The following is a 22,926-nucleotide window of genomic DNA, read 5'->3' as shown; positions in this document are numbered from 1 at the left end:
TGTCTCATCCAGGGCCCAAGCTGTGATGGGAGTTAGCAAATTCTGAAGAATGGCTGATACATCTGCTGGAAACATTCAGGGTTTGGAATGCTCCTGTCTTTGGGTCCCATAGCTTATTCGGTATTGTGGTGTTTTTTTTTTTTTTTTCCTCTCTTTTTTTCCTCTGTATCAACCACACTTTGAGAGAGAGAAAGATAAAGGAAAAAAACAAACAAAAAAACCCACTTCAGACTGACCACAGATACTTTCCATGTGACGTCTTCTTACAATTTTTCTGGGGGGCTGGCTTCCTGAACCCACCAAGCCTTAGTGTTGTTTTCCTCTTGCATCCTGGGCAACGTTGGTTTCATAGAAGCCGAAAGAGGTCTTAGAAACCAGTGCAGTGCACTCAGTGAGGTTTTATTTTATTCTTTAGGACACGAGGGTTCCTCCAAGGTTGTCCGGGAAGCTGTGGGGGGTTGGGGGCATTAAGAAGGTTGATTCCCTTCCATTGGTGCCAACACCTTGGCTTTGATCTGTTTCATACATGTAGCTCTGTGTACGATTTCTGTCCGTCACATCCACTCAAAACGGATAGCTTTGGTCTTTGTGAAGGGATCAGCTCCAAGTGTTCCAAGGACTAGGGCTGGAATATGCGTCCCGAGCCTGTGCCCCTCCTGTCTTTTTTTTGTATTGTTACAACTTACGAAAAGGAAATCAAGGCACAACAGTAAAGGAAAAGTTAAGCAAACTGGTAATGTCTGTATGGTGAAATACTGAAATTAAGTTTACGAATAGTTTTTTGAGAAGTGTTAAAATAACAACTTACATTAGTTCATATAAGGTATAGGCTGAATTGCTTTCAAGATATGAATAGATATAGAGAAGTCTAGAGAGAAGAGCCTAAAATGCTATGATTGTCCCTGGGCAGTGAGATTTCGAGTGATTATTAATTTATTCTTTGACTTTTAAAATATCTCCCCAGTGTTCTACATTGCATGGTACTTTTTAAAGAGGGAGAATGAGGTTTTTTTTTTTTCTCTTTTTTTTTAAATTTTTTTTTCAACGTTTTTTATTTATTTTGGGGACAGAGAGAGACAGAGCATGAACGGGGGAGGGGCAGAGAGAGAGGGAGACACAGAATCGGAAACAGGCTCCAGGCTCTGAGCCATCAGCCCAGAGCCCGACGCGGGGCTCAAACCCATGGACTGCGAGATCGTGACCTGGCTGAAGTCAGACGCTTAACTGACTGCACCACCCAGGCGCCCCTTTTTTTCTCTTTTTAACAAGCCCACTGAGGGTGCCACCCAAATCCAGGTTCGGGGGTGTTTTCTGATACAACCCAGGCATGAAGAAAGGGCCAGAGTCTGCCCTCCACTGCGCTGTTCTGGTTCTGTGTTCACGTCCTTTGTCCTTTGTTGTTCAGCAGTCTTAGGGTTGTCTGCTGGCAACAATTGTGCCCTGAGTCTTTCAAGTTAGCATCAAGGAACTCTGGTTTTATGTTAGGGAAAGTGCAGTGGCAGTGTTGGGGCTCAAAGAGGATTCATCAACATAGAGCCACTTGCTTCTAGCGCGCGAAAAGGACAAGCCCAGGGTTTCAGTCCTGGCTACATCATTTCCTATCTATGCAACTGTGATCAAATTTGGAAACTCTCTGAGCCTCAGTTTTTGTTTGTTTTTTTTTTTTTTTCATCTGCCAAATGAGAATGATGATACCTCCTTTATGGTGTTATTAAAACAAGAAAAGGCAGGTAATGTGGGTAACCTAATGCCTGATGTTGATGTGAAAGAAACCTCCAGTCTCTTGTTTGTTGCGGTGTTTTGTTCTTCTGAGTCTCCTCCCTGCGTTATGGGAGTTCTTTGGGGGGGAAGGCACTTGGGCTTTGAAACTGTGTGGCAGAGACCTGGGTGGATATAGCCCTAAGCCTCAGAAGGATAGTCCTAGCTGAGTGGGTCGTGCTGGGCACTTGCAGGGCAACGACAGACGGCAGTTCCTGTGTGTGCAGGGCCTGTGGACCGCCATGGGTAAGAACCTGGCACATGTTTATGTGTGTATCTCAGAGGATATATGAAAATTACAGTCATTTGTCTTCAGTAGCTGGAGGTCCAACTTTTTACCATGTTCTTGGTGACTAGGAGGAGGTGCCCCACCCACTGAGTTCCAGAGTGTCAGAGGAGTCCCCTCCCTTCCCACACCACTTCTGTCCACCCAGTGCCCGGTGCCCTAAAACTGCCTCCCTCTCCACCCCTCTGCTTTCAAATCCGCATCCTCCATGTTGGAAAGAGGGACACCACTGACAGATTTCGATGTGACTTTTCTTAGGTGATTTACCTTTAATTAGAAGGCTTGTAGCTAAGAGTATGGGGTTCTGATGGAGGAATCCCAAGGTCCAGTTAGCACGAGAGGAGTTTGGACATAGGGAGACCATCTAGAAAGGCCTTGAATTAACTTCTGAGGAGGCTTCCTGTTTGGACTCTTGGCTTTTTAAAGGAAGGAAGGAATGCTGGTCTCAGAAGCCCCAAGTGCTAAGGGAGGGCCATCGCTGTCATTGGTTGTCCTCTGGCTCTCATTCCCTCATGCCCTTGGCCGGTTCCCAGGTTATCTCACTTCTGCAAGCGCCACTGGCCGTATTTGCTGTGAAGATGATGGTCAGATACGGATCCTTGCACGTCCGAGGGCTCCTGTTGGAAGAACCTAAAATTAGGTCAGGTGCCAATGTATAAATAAAATGCCAACGGCTCACTAAATAATAAAAATTGGAATCAACCTTTGCTGCCTCCTAGATCATAGCCTGGGAACCTGGATGAGAGATGGGCATGCGTCTCTAGGATGAAGGAACCACAGCACGGGTTTAACCACCATTCATTTCAAAGGAACAGTTAATTTAAAAGGGAGCTTAATTCACAGTTTATAGACGTAGCATCTGTGTGTTGAGCATATGCGTTAAAAGGAAAGTAGTGGCAGGTCTATGAAAATGTCAGTTAGATAATTTATGATAGATGTGCTAACCCAGTTCTGCACAATCCAATTCCTTCTTCTCTCTTTTGATCCTCACTAAGGTGTTGTTTTAGAACAGGATGCGTCCCTACCTTACACCCTGTGTCTTTTAAGAATTAAATATTCTAAGTTGAAAGATTTTTTTTTTTGCATGCCATTTTGTCATCAGAATTTCTGGAATTCATTTTTTTTTTAATTTAAATCAATGAATTGAAAATTGTCTATTTGTGTATTTTCCTTGGTGTTACCAAGCAATATATTTGAGCTGAGGTTCACGGGCTGCATTGTTTTTCTAAGTAGATGTAATACAGGAGGACTGTTTAACTTCCTGATAACAAGTTGTAATATGAAGAAATGCGCACGCCATTGCTTCATACTTTGCATCTTTGTATTTACCTTCATTTTACAGGGACAAAGTCTTATTTGCTTTTCCTTCTAGAGAGATGTCCCTTCTCAAATGTCTTTCATGGTCTCGCGTACTTCTGTAGAATTTCTTGCAGAAGTCCAGATATTTTGGAATATGAGGGCTAAAACTAAGAGATGTGGAGGTCTAAGTGTTTGGTTTTTTTTAATTTATAGGAGGGCTTAGGTTATTTTTCTATATGAAAATGTGTGTGTGTGTGTGTGTGTGTTAACTGGGTATTCAGACTAAGATTCCTGTCTTTTGCTAAAGGCCTAAGAACATAAATCATTTGAAATAAGTATCTTCCAGTGTTTTCCAATGATAACTTTGAATATAGAAGTTTTCAATACCGTTTGTTGAAAATATCACCCTTCAGGAATCATTCCTTGTGTTAAAAATATATAGCCCCTAAATATAGTAATACATTTGACTGTAATTGGAATATCGTGAACATCTGGAAGGCTTTATTTATTTGAAATGTACTCACACCCACCTCTTTTCAAAAAGAATTTGAAGCTATTTACAAAAAGAAAAGACGTACATGGCATGATTCATAAATAGGAAGAGTTAGGGACAAACTGTAGTGGGGTGAGAATACGGGTGATAGAATAGGAGGAAACAGGTTGCTTACTGAGGCGTGAGCATAATTGCTGAGGGCATTCAGGACCTCGTGGTGCGTGAGTCCTTACTGGAACTGGAAGTTGGCCACGTAAAGGCTCTACTTGATTTTCCCATTCTGTTTTGGGTGATTTCTTCAGTGATACTGGTTTGCCACTCCCAGCACCCATCCTTTGCCAGACTCGAAGGGAAGGTAAGAATAAGCAGTGAGTTCTCGCTGATAGGTAGAAAGATTTGGATGGGAGATTAAGGGAGTAGAGTCCATGGCAGAGTGCGGTGGCCAGGAGCCGTGCTTTGTTAAATCCGCACAGTGTCAAGGAAGAATAACAGAGGTAACGTTTAGAAACAAGAGGATGGCACACGAAAATTCAGACTCTCGGCTGCCTTGGAAAGTTGAAACAACAGCCAGCTAGGTGGCCTTCTGTCCTACGTGACAACAGTCAGCCGCTGCCCTCTGGGTGTTTTATGCTCCTCCCATCTGCCTGGCCATGGAGGGCATTTGTGAGACCCCTGACTCAGACAGCCTGCTTGCAGAGAGCTGGAAGTCTTTCTAACAGTGTGTCGGGGTTGGTATTGCACAGATCTAGCATGTTGGCTGGAGATTGGCACATGATGTTTGCCTTGCTAGAGACTTCCCTCACCCCTACCTGTGCAGAGGACACACAAAGCCCTTGGTGCCATAACTCCTCTCAGATGATACATCCTCGTTCATTATTCATTCATTCACTCACTCCTTCATTCATCATTTATTACAAAAACTTTTATATCGCGTTTACTACCGAAACTCAGGTCCGGGTAGTGCTATCCGTTGTTGAGGTTTTAGACAGTGCCTTAGAAATATTGTACATCGGGATTTGGGATGATCGGAGATGCTTAAATCAACTCTGAATTCTCACCGGAAGAAACCGTGTCATTGACTCAGTCTGGGCACCTAATGACCTCGGTGGGCTAGGTGACCCCACACTCCTGCCAGTGCCCAGCTTCCTCTTCGGGACAGAATAAGCTAAGAGTCTGCAGATACTGAGGGTTGGAGCTGAGCCATACTCCAGAAGAGAAAGCTCATCGATAGTAAGAAAGACCGATGTAAATACAAGGCTCTTCAAGTAAATAAGACAATTAGGTGGATTTATTCCAAGCCTGAATGTGATTCATTTGGGAGACAAGCTTTGTTTTGTTTTGTTTTGTTTTCCCTCAGATCCTAGCACTTGGAAGCAGAGCTAAACTTCAGTTTTCATATACCCTTAAATACCAAGTACCTAGTAGAAAGGAGATGTTTTATAAAAAAGAAATGTTCAGCAAGTCTATTAGTTGTCAGAATTAACAACAACATCATCAGCTCTTTTGGTCATTGTTACCTCCAATACAAACGAAATGTAATGATTTCTCAACCTTTGGTCGCTGGTTTCTTTTCAAATGACTTTGAAAATTTTATTCCTTGGGAGCCAGCCCTCTTCAGCCATTTAACCCTTCAGCCAGTTGACATGGGGCTGTTTGTGCTGTGTCTGGTGCTGAGTTTTACTTACACCCGTTGAAAACCTGGGAAGTCCAAACACTGGAGACCCAATTTTAAGCTTAATCTACGTTAAAAGAAAAAGATGTCAAACCATCTTAGGCAGATTCCTTCCATATGACTGCTTTTGTCATAAAGCTTTATATCATGTGATGACTTATCAGTCCATTAAAGATCACACTGGATGATGTACACAGTTTCCCTCCCGGATAGCTAAGGATAAATTTTTTAAAGAAGTCACCCAGCAAGATTCTTTCCTTATTCCACATTTTGAAGTCTGCATCTGATTTTCAGATTAAGTGAATGTGGTTTATTCCAGCTTCCTTCCTCCCTTCCTCCCTCCCTCCCTTTCCTCCCTCCCTCCCTCCCTTTCCTTCCTGCCTCCTTTCCTCCCTTTCCTTCCTGCCTCCTTTCCTCCCTTTCCTTCCTTCCTTGCTTCCTTCCTTCCTCCCTCCCTTTCCTTCCTTCCTCCCTCCCTCCTTTTCCTTCCTTCCTTCCTTCCTTCCTTCCTTCCTTCCTCCCTCCCTCCCTCCCTCCCTCCCTCCCTTCCTCCCTCCCTTCCTCCCTCCCTCCCTCCCTCCCTCCCTCCCTTTCCTTCTTTCCTTCCTTCCTTCCTTCCTTCCTTCCTTCCTTCCTTCCTTCCTTCCTCCTCCCTTTCCTTCCTTCCTCCCTCCCTCCTTTTCCTTCCTTCCTCCCTCCCTCCCTCCTTTCCTTCCTTCCTTCCTTCCTTCCTTCCTCCCTCCCTCCCTCCCTCCCTCCCTCCCTTTCCTTCCTTCCTCCCTCCCTCCCTTACCTTCCTCCCTTCCTTCCTTCCTCCCTTCCTTCCTTCCTCCCTTCCTCCCTCCCCTTCCTTCCTTCCTTCCTTCCTCCCTCCCTCCTTTTCCTTCCTTCCTCCCTCCCTCCTTTTCCTTCCTTCTTCCCTTCCTTCCTCCCTCCCTCCCTCCCTCCCTTTCCTTCTTCCTTTCTTCCTCCCTCCCTCCCTTTCCTTCCTTCCTTCCTCCCTCCCTCCCTCCCTTTTCTTCCTGCCTCCTTTCCTCCCTTTCCTTCCTTCCTTGCTTCCTTCCTTCCTCCCTCCCTCCTTTTCCTTCCTTCCTCCCTTCCTCCCTTCCTTCCTTCCTCCCTTCCTCCCTCCCTCCCTCCCTCCCTCCCTCCCTCCCTTTCGTTCCTGCCTCCTTTCTTCCCTTTCCTTCCTTCCTCCCTTCCTCCCTCCCTCCCTCCCTCCCTTTCCTTCCTGCCTCCTTTCTTCCCTTTCCTTCCTTCCTCGCTTCCTTCCTTCCTTCCTTCCTTCCTCCCTCCCTCCCTTTCCTTCTTTCCTTCCTTCCTCCCTTCCTCCCTTTCCTTCCTTCCTTCCTTCCTTCCTCCCTCCCTCCCTCCTTTTCCTTCCTTCCTTCCTTCCTTCCTTCCTTCCTTCCTTCCTCCCTTCCTCCCTTCCTCCCTTCCTCCCTTTCCTTCCTTCCTCCCTTCCTCCCTCCCTTTCCTTCCTTCCTCCCTCCCTCACCTTCCTCCCTTCCTTCCTTCCTCCCTCCCTCCCTTTCCTTCCTTCCTCCCTCCCTCACCTTCCTCCCTTCCTTCCTTCCTTCCTCCCTCCCTCCCTTTCCTTCCTTCCTTCCTCCCTCCCTCCCTCCCTCCCTTCCCTTCCTTCCTTCCTACCTCCCTCCCTCTTTTCTTACTTCCTCAATAAAAATAGAAGGCTGAAGAGTTTATCATTTCTTGTAAGGTGAAGAACAGACCATGAGAGGCTAAATTGTAATCTAATTTCTCTCTAAGCAGTTTCTATGGGATCTTTATTACGAGGCGTGGGTATAACACATTTCATTTTTGAAGGCTTAAGTTAAGCTACTCCCCAGACCCTCTTTTAGTGAAGGAAAAACAACAACACAAAACTACCTTTTATCTCCATACTGTTTGGGTGAATATTGTACTTATATGTATATTGTCATGTCTGTCCTTGCAGAGCTGAATTTAATAAATATCCCTTCCATGATGGAAAGTCATAGCATTTCAGGAGTGAATGCCTGGTATGCTAAATATGACTTCCAGGTGATTCTAATAAAAGTGCATTAACCATGTACGTGGGTGGTGATAAACCTCATCCTTAGATGGAAGCTGAATCACTCTCCTGTGACTCCCTTTGTGTGACCCATTTGTGCTAAGGATCCCGAGCACAGTTCTAGCTACATGATTTCTTAGTTAAGTCATTTTAATTAATCAATTCATTTTTCTTTTTTTTAAATTTTACTTATTTTTATTTATTTTAGAGAGAGTGTAAGCAGGGGAGAGGGGCAGAGAGAGAGAGGGAGAGAGAGAGAGAGAGAGAGAGAGAGAGAGAGAGAGGGAGAGGGAGAATCTTAAGCAGACTCCATGCTCAGTGGGGAGCCTGATAGTGGGCTTCATCCCACGACCCCTGGGACCTTGACCTGGAGGAAGGAAGGAAGGAAGGAAGGAAAGAAGGAAGGAAGGAAGAAGGAAGGAAGGAAGGAAGGAAGGAAGGAAGGAAGGAAGGAGCCACCTAGGCGCACGTAAGCAATTCATTTTTCTATGTCACTGTGTTCCCTTGCCTCTGTATATGCTCCCTAGTTATGAGAAGTTCATGGATGTTTTTTTACTTAGTATTTATAGTGGAAATTTTTGGAATGCCCCTGCTTATGTGAATTTAGGTAGTTGCTACGAAAACACACCCTCAGAACCTACAAATGTTGGATAGAACACAGATATCTTTCTGAAGACTTTGCAGAGTGGGGGAGGAGTTCCACTATATGTCGTGTCCTGAGTGAGACTTGCCCACCTTGGGTTGAGAGCAACGTGTTGACTGTACCCGGTGCTTGATCTTTGGGATGTCCTACCGGGCATGTGTTTGGGGAACAAGATGGACGCGTGGTCCTGGATGACTGTCTCGGAGACTTTGATTTGCTATTCATGGTATGGTGGGCTAGAGGCTTCCTGCCAGGCCGGTAAGGTACTCTAACACCAGCTCACGTGCCTCCGTTGCGTCCTCGCTTGAGGTTTTGCAAAACTGTTCCAAACAGTGCAGACCTGTTGACGAGCCCCTCTTCGTGCATCCTAGCCAGCAAACTTTCTCGGTGTTCCTGGCAGGAAGCGGCCTCAGGCCTGTTTCCACACGTCTTCGAAAGAGTGTTCCTCCCATGAAGTTTCCTCTCACCTCGTTGCCTGTTCATATCCTTACTGCATTTAAGATCCCGTTTGAAACATATCTTCTAGAAAGTTTTCCCAGTTAGCTTTAACTCATCTTGAGCACTTACCCCATTTTATCACTTCAGCCTCCTTGAAGGCAGGAATCATGTCTACAGCTCTTCCCGTTTTCTCTGTATGTTACAAGAAAATTGCTATATGTTATTAAGAGTACTTATCATGGAATCAGGACCACTTGGGGATAGCTCAGCTCCCCACCATTTTATGTGTGAGGCTACCATGTGCAAAAGAAGTTAAAGTGGCTTTCTGTGAATATTTACTAATTGCCAATTATACAGCCAGGATTTATTGTAAATTTTATTTTGATACAATTTCAGACTTTTCAGAAACATGTCAAGAGTAATGTAAAGAATTCCTTTGGATTCTGTACTCACACTTCCCAAATGTTAACGTTTCTCCATTATTGTATTTTGGAAGATTCTCTATGTAACCAGTATAGTATCAAAATCAGAAAATTAGTATCAGTATACCCTATTATCTAATATGCGGACCTTGGTGATTTCACTGATTGTCCCACGGTCTGTTATGGCAAAGGAAGATACTAGATCGTATGTGGTCCAGCTGTGAGACCAAGAGCCAGACCTTTGAGCTCATTCTTTTGTGTTTTTTCTGCGTCTCTGCACTAAACAACATCTTCAGACCTCACCTCTGACAACATCACGGAGTTCACTCAAAGCCTTGGTAAACGTCTCAGGACTTTCAGGAACTTCCAGAAACGAGGCCAATAATGCTGTTACTTTATTAAAGATCAGTGGATGCGAAGTAGAAATCTTGATGTCATTCTTCATGTTTCCCTTGTGTAAGCCAAGCTGTAGAAGTCTCATTTATGAGATTAAAATTCAGAGAACTGGCAGTAGACCATGTTTGACAGAAGCAGAACCTTGGCCAAGAATGAACTCAGGGTGGGAAATGCCTGAAGTGTGGAGACGAGACTCCTCATTGAAGATAGTGGTGATGATTTTTGACTCCAGGGGAAAAAATATCCGATTGCTGAGATTTAGTTTAAATAGCTCATCACTTATAAATTAAATATATTCCTACCTGGTTGCCATGATTTTCATTAACCAGACCTTCTGCTTCTATGCCAGTTAGGGAATCTATATGAAACATAGTGATGTTTCAGTGATTAGGCCCAGCCGGGGACAAAGGCTTACGTCTATTGCCATGGAGTTCCTTGTTTAATTTACTGTAAGACATCCTAACATGGCCTCCAGCATTAAAGAGAACATAATATAGCAGAATATTCAGCTGGAAAAAAATTTGACACTATTCAAAGGTTTGGAGGACAGTTGTAATACCCATAAAATCGGAAAATGATACATAAATCTTTTTTAAAGTAAAAATGTTGGCTTCTTTCTCAAAATGTTTCCGTTAAGACTTAATATTATGGGTATCAGAGCCTTTGTTCAGCACATAATGTTCAGAGTAATTTGGTAGACACGAACTAAAGATCCTTTAAACAACTTGCTTTTATCACAATTTAATTTTATTCCTCTATTCAGGCATAGTGACATTCATTTAGTGACTTTGTTGTGGGAACATTTCTTTGCATATAATATACAGAACTGTTCCAATGTAGTCTGTTTTGGATCATTCATTATTCATTTCTTTGGGCTTTCTCGGATGGAAAAATAGAGTCCAGTTAACAGCTTCAAGTAAAAATGTCTGAAAGACGTGACTTCTCTTACATATATATAATTAGGGGAAAAAAAGACCTTCATTTTTGGATATACTTTAGACAATCATTTACAGCAGAGAGCTAGTCTGAAGCTTTGGCAAGTGAGAGAGGAGACAGACAGACAGACAAAGTGAGGGAGAGAGGAGAAAGACCACGATTGGTCTGACCTGCTTGCTGAGTTTTGTGTTGCAACCTTTTGCTCTCACGTAGGGAAGGAAGGGATGCATTTGACCAGGCCAGTTATGTTATTTCTGAGGGATAGGGACGGATCTCAGGAGACCAGCGAGCACCCCCCCGGGGTTGCAGTCCCTTAAGACTGTGTTCTCATCAGTGCCTTTGGGGATCGTGACCACGCTTGGCCAGTGGAGAGGAGCAACCAGACCAGGAATGGTGTCTCTGAAGAAACACTTTGAAAGCAGCCTAGGAATTAAAGAAGGGAATGCATTAGCACCAAGTGCGATTCACATCAGCCAGTCTGTCTTTTAGAAAATAAGTATTTTGGGGGTTGGAGAGAAGTATCCGAAGGGCAGGCCATGTAGCAAGAGGAACATGAATATGCCATGGGGGTCGGATAATCCCAATTCCCAGGTCCAGTGTTGCCACTTGTATCAGCGAGGTGACCCTCTTAGGTAGACCTCTTAATCTCTCTGATCCGCACTTCATGCACCAGGAAAATCTTACACTCGTTCGGCAAGCGTCCGCTGGGCGCCTACTGTATACCAGCCCTCTGTCCAGCACTGAGGATTCATGGATGAGTATGACGTTCCTCTCCTCAGCGAGCTCAGAACATAGAAGACCCACGGAGTGGTGAGGCTTGCACGAGAACATACGTGGAATCACCTTGCAGCATTTCTGGCCCGTAGTGGGGGAGTTAATGTATTTTCTTTTCTTTTCCTGGTTGTCTTCTCAGCTTTCCATGAAAATGGGGGAAATCCAGGCTTTCCCAAGAATTTAGCAATCATAGGCATTCATTCCTCTTATGTCCCACACAAAAATCTCCTATTAGGAAATGTCATAGTTTGGAATTTGACCAGTTAGTTGCATACTTCTACAGAATTGGTATAAGACTGACTCAGCCAACATGAGCTCCCAGAGCAGCTTTGTGTCACTGACTGTTCACTCTTACGCCATGCACAGCACCGTGGGAGTTGTTTCTCTCCCTGGTGAAATGAGGCTTGTGGGGTAGGTAGGTGCGGTCTTTATCCTTCGGGATCCAGCGGTAATTGAGTTTGCTTCTTCTTTTTTTTTTTTTTTTAATTTTACTTATTTTTTGACGGAGAGGGAGAGACAGAGCATGAGTAGGGGAGGGGCAGAGAGAGGGAGACACAGAATCCGAACCAGGTTCCAGGCTCTCAGCCGTCAGCACAGAGCCTGACGCGGGGCTCGAACCCACAGACCGCGAGATGGTGGCCTGAGCCGAAGTTGGATGCTCAACCGACAGAGCCACCCAGGCGCCCCGAGTTTGCTTCTGATTGTCCACTTGAATCAGTTTTCCCTGCACTGTGTCTTTCTTAGCCCCTCCTTCCCCGCCCCATCCTCAAAGCTCTGTTAGAGCTTCTGGGGAGCAGAAGAAGCAGTGCTTTCGTTTCAGCCTTGATTGGGTTGGTTTTCTCCTGCTCCTTCCTCTCACCTCTGGTTTTGGAGCAAATGGAGGAGGAAACCGAGGAGGAGGGCTGTCTCCACACCTTACCGTCGTCCCCTTTTGCCGAACTTTGGGTGACTCCTGGTTCTCTGTTTCTCGCTTGGACCCCCGATGTCTTCAGCAGGGTCACTGCTCTCTGTGTAGCTGTTGAGCCTCGGGGTAACTTATAGAATCACACGTGGTGAGGAACGGAAGGGACCTGGATGGCCCCTTCGCATGTATAAAACCGTTCTGGAAGGAGAAGGGACCTTCCCGAGGGTGAGCAGCAGGTCAGTAGCCAGCCCCGGGCTGGAACTCTGGCCTTGGGTGCGGCCGCCTTCCCCCCCCCGCCCCGCCCCACCGCTGGTGTAACAGTGGCCGTTTTATGGTTTGTGATCTACGTCACCTTTCAGGCCCCAGAACGCCATGCGCCAGCTCTCTGGCGAAGATTATGTAGGGGCTCCCATCTTCCTCGTCCTGTGGCCCCTCGTGGTCTTCTGGACTTCTCCCCGGCGTCCCGTGGGCCGAGGCTTTCTTTGATTCTCTTCAGTGTATTCAGAGAAGTTCCAGGGAAGGAGCTGAGATGCTCTCAGTCACCCGTGACCTGACGTGTCTAGTGCTGCCTGCTTCATAAACATGAATCACGGCCAACGGCTTCTGAATACTTCAGAGAGGCAAGACACCGCGCCACGTACCCTGCATCAGAGCAACTGCGTGATGTGCCGTCGTGGTCCCCGTGGCGCAGCAGGGGAGTGGGGTGCGGAGAAGTTCTGTGCTTCGAGGTGCCACGATTTGAAGCCAGGTGCTCTCACGGCAGCGCCTGTGCCTTTAAATATTGTGGCACCTCCCTGTCCTCCCACCACCTCTTGTTCACCGCCCCAGACACACTTTCTCTCCCTCTTGTGCAGATTCCTTTTTGCCTACAGGCCCTAAACATCCGGGACCCTCAGAGTTCCATCCTTGTCCCCATGCTCTGTCCCCTGCGTACGTGCGCCTTACCGATACTGCCAGACTGCTCCCAGTCCCTCCTTTCCACCGCCTGTGCAGTTCTATCTGGACACCTGCACAGGCGCCTCGCACGCAACCCGTTCAGAAGCAAGCGGTCCCTTGCGCGACAGGTGACTGCCCTTCAGGCATCAGCCTGGTGCAGGAGACGTCCTGAAGGCCCTCCAGCTTCTGTCGCCCAAAAGCATAGGAACTCGCGGGGCGATGCCGGGAATGGCCTGGTCACCATGTTCAGGGCCCCTCCAGCCGCGTTTGCCCTGCATTCCCGGAACTCCTCACAGTGCGGACGCCACACAGCCCATGGGCATCTCCGCGAGTTCCAGGGACCCAGTGGATGGAGCAGTAAGTGGCGTGACACACGGGAAGGGGAGCCAGGAACAAAATTCAGAATTAATCTCTCTTCGTTCCCCTTCTCTACTCCCGGCCCCCAGCTGCTCTGCTATCTTTGGTTTAAGCGGTGCTATTTTTGCCAAGATTAAGCATCTTTTTATTTCCTTCAGGTCTGGTCTGTGCCTCGCTTGGGAGTGTTCATTTAGGTTTTGGTTCCTTCCTGCTCTGTGGATTTTTGTTCTCGCACAGCCCTCCCAACGAATACAGTATCTTTCGCTTCCCAATATTGTTTGCTCCAAGCTTATAGGATGTTCTTTGCCATCTAATTTTAGATCCTACATAATGTCCTCCGAGCAGCCTCTCCCTTGGAGGGATAAAAGCCATGGTTAAGATGTCACTTCCCATAAATCAGGTTTGGTGACGATGAAGGCAGCTGTGGGGGGGGGGGGCAGGAACCCACAAAGTCTGACCCTTTCAAAGTCGACTTAATCCTCCCTCTCATCCCCTCCCTCTCCAATGCTACCCTTTGCAGGGTGGATAGACCCCTTTAACAAGAAGGAATGAGCTTTCGCATTGTTTGCCTTTGTCACAGCAACAAAAGCCCTGGAAAATTCCAATTAATTAGCAAGCCTTGGGCTAATGAAAGAATAAAACTGAAAGAGAAACGCTCTAAGCTTTTGGAGAGGAGTACGCATATGAAGACAATGCTGATTTCAAATATTTGGGGCTGTTTGTATAATTTTCCCAGGGTTTGCCTTCCTGAGACTCAAAGAGATAAGATGAGAGGGACGGGAGCGAGGATTTGTTGGAGTCCAGAGTCAGGATGTAATAACGTTGCTGGCTTTTCAGGACACTAAATGACCCACCGTCATTGGAACAAGGCAGTTAAATGTGGGCTCAGACAGTCGGGGAAATTAAAGCCAGGATAGAGACCCTTTGCACAGTTCGTGTTTATAGGAAAACAGGACACACAGTAGATTATGGAGTGAGGTTGAAGTTAATTATTAGGAGGGACCAGGAAATCTCTGTATCCTCGTGTCCTTGAATGAGGACTTGGAACCGGTGTGGCTGCCAGAAACGTATGGCGATAACAAAAACACCGAAGTCACTCAATTTGTAGCTTTTTATTGGATGATGATGATGATAGTGACACAATAATCGTGTCGCGATAAAACCACAGCACGACCGCTACCAACAAGTAGCCTGATTGGAGCATTTACTGTATGCCAGGCGCAGCTCTGAGCACGTTTAGTCCTCTCGACAGCCCCCCTGGACGCTGGATACGGTGCGACTCCTGTCCTTATTCCCCCTGTTTTACAGTTCAGAAGACTGAAGCTAAGATAGGAAGTGGCTGGCGCACGTGTGTAAGTGCCAAGCCGAGATGGGAATCCGTGCAGTCCCCTCCCAGTGTCCGTGCTCCCAACGGCCTGTCTGCGAGGTATAGTCCTACCGCAGGAGAGGCCAGATATTGCCAGGCCGGGGTAGGAGCCGGGGAGTCGGAGGCTCTGTTCCCAGTTCCTGTGATCGTGGACACAGGTCATTCCGTTACCATTTCTGGTCTTCAACGTCTTCATCTGTAAAATGAAATTATGGCAGTAGGTGTTATCTAAGGTGTCTTCCGCTTCTCAGATCTTATGGGTTGAAAAAATGACGTGTCTCAGATGCAGGGTAAATGGAGCGGTCGTTTCTGAGGGGCGTGTGTGGGCAGGTGTGCATGTGCTCTCGCTCAGACATTAAAAAAAATGGGGCATCAGCTTTGGGGTCGGGCAGGTCTGTGTTCAGACCCTAACTCTCCGGTCCGACTTGGCTGATGGCTTTATCTCTGTGAAGTTTAATTTCTTCCATTCCCTGATGGAGGAGTTGACATTATATGTCTGAGTGCCTCTCGTGATGCCTGCAAAGCAGGTCGCTCTCCTGTTTATCCTCATGTAGCTGGTGTGGGAGGTGGATAGAAGATGCCCCCATCAGAAGCTGGGGGCAGAGAAGAGGTTGGTGGAGCCAGAAGGGATATTTTCCCGAAGAGATGCTTGGAGGGTACTTTTGCATGATGGATCTGTTGGTAATTGACCTCAGGGGTGGTTCCTGAAACCGCCAGGCTGCTGGCCTTTTTCCTGCGAGACTTCTTCATTGAATCGTGTCACCTTCCTTTCACTGTTCTTCCGTGAGTAATGGTTATTGTCTGTGAATGTTCTTCATACCCTGGGGAGCAGGTGGTAATTGAAAGGGGGCCGGCTCAGCAGTTGTACAGGGTTGAGTACTGTCCCCCACCAAATTCACGCCTACCTGGAATTCAGCACGTGACCTTATTTGGAAATAGGGTTTTGTAGATGTAATCAAGTTGAAAGGTGTTGTCACATTGGATTAGGGTGGGACCTAATGCGATAACTGGTTTCCTTGTAAAAAAAAAAAGAAGGCAATTTGGACACGGACACAGAAATGAGAATGTCACTGAACTCAGAAGACACACAGGGAGAACACCAAGTGATGACAGAGGCCGAGCCTGTAGCGATGTGTCTACAAGCCAAGGAATGCCAGAAGCTAGAGAGAGGCAGGGAAAGATCTTCCCTGAGAGCCTTCAGAGGGAGCACGGCCCTGCCAACATCTTGGTTTAGAACTTGTAGCCAGAACTGTGAAAGGATAAATTTCCATTGTCTAAAGCCACCCAGTTTGTGGTACTTTGGTTGCAGTGGTCCCAGGAAACTAATACAGCATGAAAGATACCTGTTTCTAAGCCATAATAGTCAGGGTTAGACAAGAGGGAGAGAGACAAACAGATACTAAAGGGGAAAAGAAAATACAGTGATTCCACGGAGGGGTGTTTGGGAAGCCATTTACTATCATCGTGGTTCCTCTGCCCACTCTAAGTTAAGCTCTTTTTACTCTTAGGATCCAGGTCAGAACAGGTGTCATGGAAGTGACCAAAGAACTTGACCCAAAAAGCCCCCAGAGTTTTAGTAGGCCAACCTTTTTAAAAATACAATTTCTTAAAACCAGTATACTGTAGACTATAATGGTCACCCATGGAGGTTCTGAGGGGTCGTCCACACTGAATATTCAGAGAGGTGCCTCCCCACGGTTTAACAGTAGATGAGGGTATTTTTTGAAGTCACGTACATGCTTCCAGAAGTTGAAAAAGGGTCGGTATGTTCGAAACACGAACATGGCTATGGCATAGGTTGGAAAGTACAGAGTTCCTTAGAATTTGATGATCATTTAATAATCAATAACTTGGGAATAAACCTTAAAATTGTGATAAGAAAAATAAGTCTTAGTTACCTCTACAAGGCAAGAACTTGGCAGAAAACAACATGACAATAAGGCAAAGCCATCAAACAGGCTTAGGCTATGTGGGTTCGGTCTGTTCCAGGAAAGCTCAGAGTGAAGACAGCTCGTGAATTCTGTCATCAGGCAGTAAGGCCCGTATCACATGTCACTTTGCTGTGTTTTTAACATGTGGCTCAAGCGGTGCCAGGCCCACTGCTGTGTGGGAGATGTCCCTTCTGACAAAATAAGGCATTTTCCTGCATCAGGCCCCTTTGGAATTTTTGTGGTGTGCATAAACCCAGCAAGTTTGCATTCCCCACGCATGCCCAATGTGATCACGCTTGGCTTTCTGGATCTGTGGTGGTCTCGAGGCCCGTCAGTGCTGACATGGCCCACTCCTCATCACTCCTGGGAGTTATTGTGAAGAAATGAGACCAGGTGTTCCCTCATCCATTATTCAGAAACCGTCTCCCATCTACCTTGCCTGCTGTGAGGAAGAAACAGAGGAGGCAACATAAACCCAGTTTTGACCAGAAGGACCGAAAACGTTCTGCAGGGTGGGAATGAAAGTATTTTCAGCAGGCTGTCTCCTTTTTTTCTTTCTTCTCATCCATCATGATAACAGAGTTCACTGGGGAAGTTCATTTGTATCATTTTGTGTTCAAAGAGACGATGATGATGATACGAGGTGACACTAATATTAATGCTCATTCTCGGTTGTGTGTTATTGGCTGAATAAACTGGACCTGGGAGGTGAGTCTGAAGTTGTCTCAACTACTTCTTGAAACCCCATCGGACGGCCCTTTTCACCTCCCGGTTCTCCCCTCTTGAATGTATTTCGCTCTCAGCCACAAGGGCCATGGGTGAAACCACGTGGACCCGTAGGCACAAATTTATTATCTCTGATGGAAAAACAACGAAAAGAACCTTCTCTAGCAGTAAGAGCGCACGATACGTTATCTTTATAGAAAGGCTAGACATGATCATCCATATTGAAAGAGACGGCTGAGAGAAGGAAGATTGTGCAGAGTGCTGGAAAACCATCCTCAGTGTTTTGTACGTGACCTTGGGAAGTGGCTCATTCACTTCCCTCATTCAACACATGCTTGTTGACCACGTGTCAGGGGTGCGACTAAGTCAGACCAGAGGTGTAGAGTGTGGTGAGACACAGACCCTGCTTCCTAGGATCTTGTGGTCTCAAGTCAAAAAATTGTGAAGTCATTTCCAAATTTATCTGGTGTCACGCTCCCCGTTGCTGAGTCCTTTCCAGCCTGGGTTTTTTTTTTTTGTGCCTGCAACACACCCAGTGGGATCAGCCCCTAGGTGACTGGTTTCTTTACACCATTTCAGTTTATGAACTCTCTTCCCCAGGCCTTCCTGACACTCAGTCCAAAGTCACCACGTGGCCCGTGTGATTCTCGTCCCCCCTACCTGCTTGCTTTCTTTGGTGGCACGTGCTCTTGTTTGAAATGACCATGTTCAGTTATTCATTCACCTGTTTTATTGTGTATCTCCTTCCCACTAGAATGTACACTTTGAAAAGGCGGATCTTCCTTGTCATGTTTTCCATCGTATCCTTGGCAATACATTTTTGTTGAATGGATGGATGGATGAGAATGAATGGATCACTATACTACATTATAATGTATTCTATCATGGGCGCGCTCACAAAGCGCTCTAGGGAAATGAGGACGCGAGTGACAGCTTCCCTGACTGAGCAGGGTGGGTTGTCTCCACGGAGAAGACCTGTGAGCCGGACCTGGCAGGCAGGGGAGGTCCATCAGCAGTTGCTCTTTCTTCTTGGGTAGGTGCAGCTCTTCCCTCATCACCCTGAGCCTCCCCAGCTGACCCCCCTGCCCCTGGCTCTCTGCCAACGGCCCAGATGATCCACCGAGAGAGTCGACCCTTTAACACCTGACAGGGTGAGCCCTTCATTGTGACCCCTGCCCTCTTTGGACACAGGTATCAAGGAAGCGAGGAGCACACGTTTCCTGAAAACTCCTTCATGCTATGAAAAGTTGCTAAAAGCTGTTTTTCCAATAAAGAGAACTTGGAATTGATGTAACGGATAAAAGGAGCTCGTGAAACAGAAGTAGGCATTCTTGACAAAATAAAAATAGAAGCTTAAAAGACGCATCATCATTGGGGGAAAGTTAAGAAAGATTTTTTTCCCCCTATGTAAGAAAATACGTGTGGATGAGGCATGTGTTTTAAACTATAGAACGCAATTTGCGTGTAGCTTCAGGGTGCCGCAACCACGGCGATTCAGAATTTGCTCGGTTCTGATAGACATAGTTGCAATATATATATATCCATTAACAAGATTATCACTTGAAGAGACAATCGTATTTTTACTGAAAGGGTTTTTTAAGGATAAAATTTATTGATATTTAATGAAGCGTGATGCTTCTAAATGAACCACGAAAGCAATAGCTGAACTAATTAAGTGCACATAAAGGCTCCCGGAATACACGCGTGATGGGGGCTGTGCGCTTATCCGTGGTGCCTGGTTACACCAACATCCTGGAGGACACGCTCCTCACATACGCTTCGTGGAAGCAACAGTAAATCCTCCCGTAACGCGTGCAATAAAGAAGGAAATAATCATTTAGATTTCCTGCACATGCGGATGGGATGTTTAAGTCAAGCGTCGCAGGGTTTATAGGTTATAATTTAGCAGAGTTAAGACTAGTAATAACAACATATTATTTCCACACGCTTGATTTAGGCCTCTGTGTGTACTGTTTCATTGAATGATAAATCATCCCTGGTTCTAAAAATATGCATCGTCCTCCCTCCCCTTTGCTCTCCAAAGAGAGACCAAGGATGGTAAATAGCATGAGTTGAACATTTCATGGTGCAACAAGGATTCTTGTGGGCCCTTGTCAACTGCATGTGAAGACAGGCCAGGTCGAGCGCTCTGAGCATTGACAAAAGAAGGCAAAACTGTGCCCGGCCATGCCGCTTGGGTCATTACAGGTTGCCCCGGTTTGGGAGACAGACGACTTACCCTGACAGCGCTAGTAACGTTGACCTTTGTCAGTGACCGGCTTCCCTTTTAGCCACCGGCTCTGGACTCGGCCCCAGGCACCTGCTCTCTGGCCCGTTATCACAGAGCTTAGCTCTTCGTGAGTGGTTGGTAACTTCCTCACGCACCTCTCTGACAGTGGTGTTCCGACGCTCATGAGGGAGTCTGACACATCATTAAGACCCACAGTAACAGTGCGTACTAATGGCCGAGAGGCAGGCACCCGACCAGGTGCCAGAGCGGTACTTGTCAAACTTGAGCCCGTGTCAGAATCTCCCAAGGGGCCTGTGAAAATGCCCGTGGCTGGCCCCACCCCCAGAGTTTCTGATTCCGCACAGCTGGGGTGGGGCCTGAGAATTTGGGTTTCTGACAAGTTCCCCAGTGATGCCAATGCTGTTGGCTCAGCCATCACAGTTGGGGAACCTTTGCAGATGATACCCAGGCCAGGGTGGGGAAGGGCATTTCGGAGACACCCTTCTGAGAAGTCACAACCAGGGAGGGGTGTGGTTTGCCTCAGGTACCCTCTCGATTCCCATCCTATTTTCTTTATTTCCTTAAAAGCAAAACAAAACAAAACCAACACATTTCTCTTCTTTCTCTAAGAGATCCAGGGCCGCTCTTCTCAGGTAAGGGCTTGAAACTTAGCTCTTACTCAGGTGGGACCCTTGGTGACTTAAAGGACCTGCCCTTCACAAGGATGTGTGCTTTTTAATGGGGTGAAATCAGAGGAATTCAGCTCTTGGAGAAGATACGTCGCATATCTGCCAGTGGGCTTTAAGGGACACCAAGTTCAGATTTGAACTCACACCATTCAGGCCAGCTCATGTGTTTGTTCATGAAGCACCCTTCTGTCCCTGTGCCCTCTCAGATGAGCCCACCTTCGCTTGCAGGGTCTCTGATTCCCTGACACAGGGCCTGTTACATGGCAGACGCGTGGCAAGTGTATACTGAATGGGTGGAAGGATGGAGTGTGACAGGGACAAACGTGATTAATTGTGTGACTGAGTGCATCTCTCCCCTCTGGCTCTTGAAGGACAACGCGGTGTTGCTTGAAAAGAAAGAAATCCCATGGTTCCCCTGGGGCCCCCCACCCACCTCTACCTATTTTGGGGTTTTTAATAAGCTCATAGTAAGGAGAGTCAAACAGGAATGGAAGCAGGTAAGTTTGTGTTGAGAGAGAACAGCAGGATAGAAGGGAGGGAAGAACCTTATTTTTTCGGGAACCCTGGGGAGAGTTCATTCTGTTTTGTGGGGGAGTGGACGAGTGAAGGAAGGCTTTGGGCTGCCGAAGGAGGGAGGAGTTGTCTGTGAAGGGGAATGGCAGACAGCTGTGGCAGAGAAGGTGACGTTTATAGGCATTGCAGAAGTTTGTGTCTTTGGGGGCCACCTGGGTGGCTCGCTCAGTCGGTTAAGCGTCCACCTTTGGCTCAGGTCACGATCTTGTGCTTTGTGAATTCGAGCTGCGTATCAGGTTGTGTGTTGACAGTGTGGAACCTGCTTGGGCTTTCCCTCTCTCTCTCTCTCTCTCTCTCTCTCTCTCTCTTTGCCTCTACCCCACTTGTGTGCTCTCTCTCAAAAATAAATAAACAAACTAAAAGTGTGTTTCTTTGAAAGGACTCCTCCATCTGAATGTGGAGTGAAGGGTCCTGGGATTTATGTGGGTTGTGAGTGATTCATTGTGTCAGCAAATACAATGTGTGTGTGTGTGTGTGTGTGTGTGTGTGTGTGTGTGTGTATACACACATACATATTCTTGGGTGAATAATAGGGACAAATGAATAGACATCGCACCTGGGGGGAAGATGCTTAGTTGGTCATGTGATCTTGAGCCGTGGTTCTCAAAGTGGGGGTCCCCAGACCAGTAGCGTCCGCATCACCTGGGAAGTTGTTAGAACTACAGATAAACGCCTACCCACTGACCTAGAAACTCTGAGGGTGGGGCCAGTATTCTGTGTTTTTACAGGCCCTCCAGGGGGATTCTGATGCACGCTCCAGCTTGAGAGCCAAGGGACTAGGGAGTCACTATCTGCATGGTTCCTTCGTGAAATGAAGGAGCAGTATAGGCTGTACGTGTGCGGGACCCTTTGACATTCAGGGGGGCAAACTGAACCAAAGAAGAGCAGAGGCAAATGTTTTCCTGTGTGAGTACCGACTTTTCTTCAGTATTTCATCATTTGAAATGCTTCTGAAGAAAGAAATGTTGAGCTTTGCAAAGAAAACAAACGGGCTGAATATTGAAAGAGGAAAAAGAAAAATGTATCAAACAGTCACATTGAACAAATACGTGAGAATCTACGCCATGACCGGGTCAGGAGCCTGAGAAAGTGACTCGTTTGTGGACGGAATGGGCTGTGTAATGGGTCAGTGATTCCAGGTGTGATAACCCCTGATGTCACTGGCTGCCCTGTCGTGCTTATTCTCCTGGTTTTAAACTGGCTTTTTATTCTTGCAGCAGTAACTTCGTAACATGTGACCTTTTCAGTTTTTTTACCCACTGGTACTGGTACTTTTTTCTTTAACTAGCATTTTTTTTCCCCTGAGTATAAAAATAAACATGTTTACAGTGCAAAAAATATTTAAATACTGAAAAAAAAACCCAGAGAATACAATAAAATTACCTTCCAGTATTCCCCAGACACAGAGATATCCACTGTTAATATTTTAGGAGATAAACATGTGTGGCTATTTTGCAATAGATAGTAGCGATGATTAATATGTAAATAAAGTTTTGTGTTCTCTTTCTTACATTGCTGTGGACTTTCCTCCATGAGTTTCAGTACTCTTTGGAAATAGGGTTTTTAAGTACAGCAGAAATTTTTTATGTGTGTGGGAAGTGTGCTCTATTTAACCACGTTTGCTTTGTGTTGCTGTTGTTGTTAAAACCGTGTTATCACAAGTATCTTTAAAATGTTGGTACATTACTGGGTCAAATGAACATTTTAAATACTCTTGACTGTATTACGAAATGGGCTAGATCACATTTTATACCCTACTCAGTCTAGTAGCAGAATAGGGAGAGTGTCTATCTTTGGTCTTATCTGCTGGATTTTTCTTTTGTGAACTGTTTATGTCCTTTGGCCTTCCCCACCATAGGAATGTTCATCTTTACTATTGATTCATAAGGCCTCTTTACATATTAAGCCCTCACCCCTTTGTTATATAGAATGCTAGTATATTACTAGTCTTTTGTTTGCTTTTTCATTTTGCTTTTGGTGCTTTTTGAGCTAAAATATTTTTGCAGCTACATCTGTTTATCTTTGCCTTCGCTATCCTGATATTTAA

At 46.2% G+C, this 22,926-nt stretch overlaps 1 protein-coding gene across 10 annotated transcripts in view; it reads left to right on the top strand.

Moving 5' to 3' along the window:
* GLIS3 (GLIS family zinc finger 3) overlaps window positions 1–22,926 on the top strand; it is a 578,617-nt gene that overhangs the window by 234,343 nt on the left and 321,348 nt on the right. Inside the window, exon 1 of one of the 10 annotated variants that reach the window (XM_053205321.1) lies at window positions 12,429–13,364. The exons of the other annotated variants lie outside the window; for them this stretch is intronic. Within the exon in view, the coding sequence (XP_053061296.1) occupies window positions 12,986–13,364 (379 nt within the window). The 5' untranslated portion in view covers window positions 12,429–12,985. Of the gene's footprint in view, window positions 1–12,428; window positions 13,365–22,926 lie in introns of those variants that run through there. 10 annotated transcript variants of the gene reach the window in all.

Source organism: Acinonyx jubatus, chromosome D4, assembly GCF_027475565.1.
Source record: "Acinonyx jubatus isolate Ajub_Pintada_27869175 chromosome D4, VMU_Ajub_asm_v1.0, whole genome shotgun sequence".
Taxonomy (NCBI): domain Eukaryota; kingdom Metazoa; phylum Chordata; class Mammalia; order Carnivora; family Felidae; genus Acinonyx; species Acinonyx jubatus.
The sequence above is the reverse complement of the archived record's forward strand: the minus strand, read 5'-3'. Positions and strand labels throughout refer to the sequence as shown.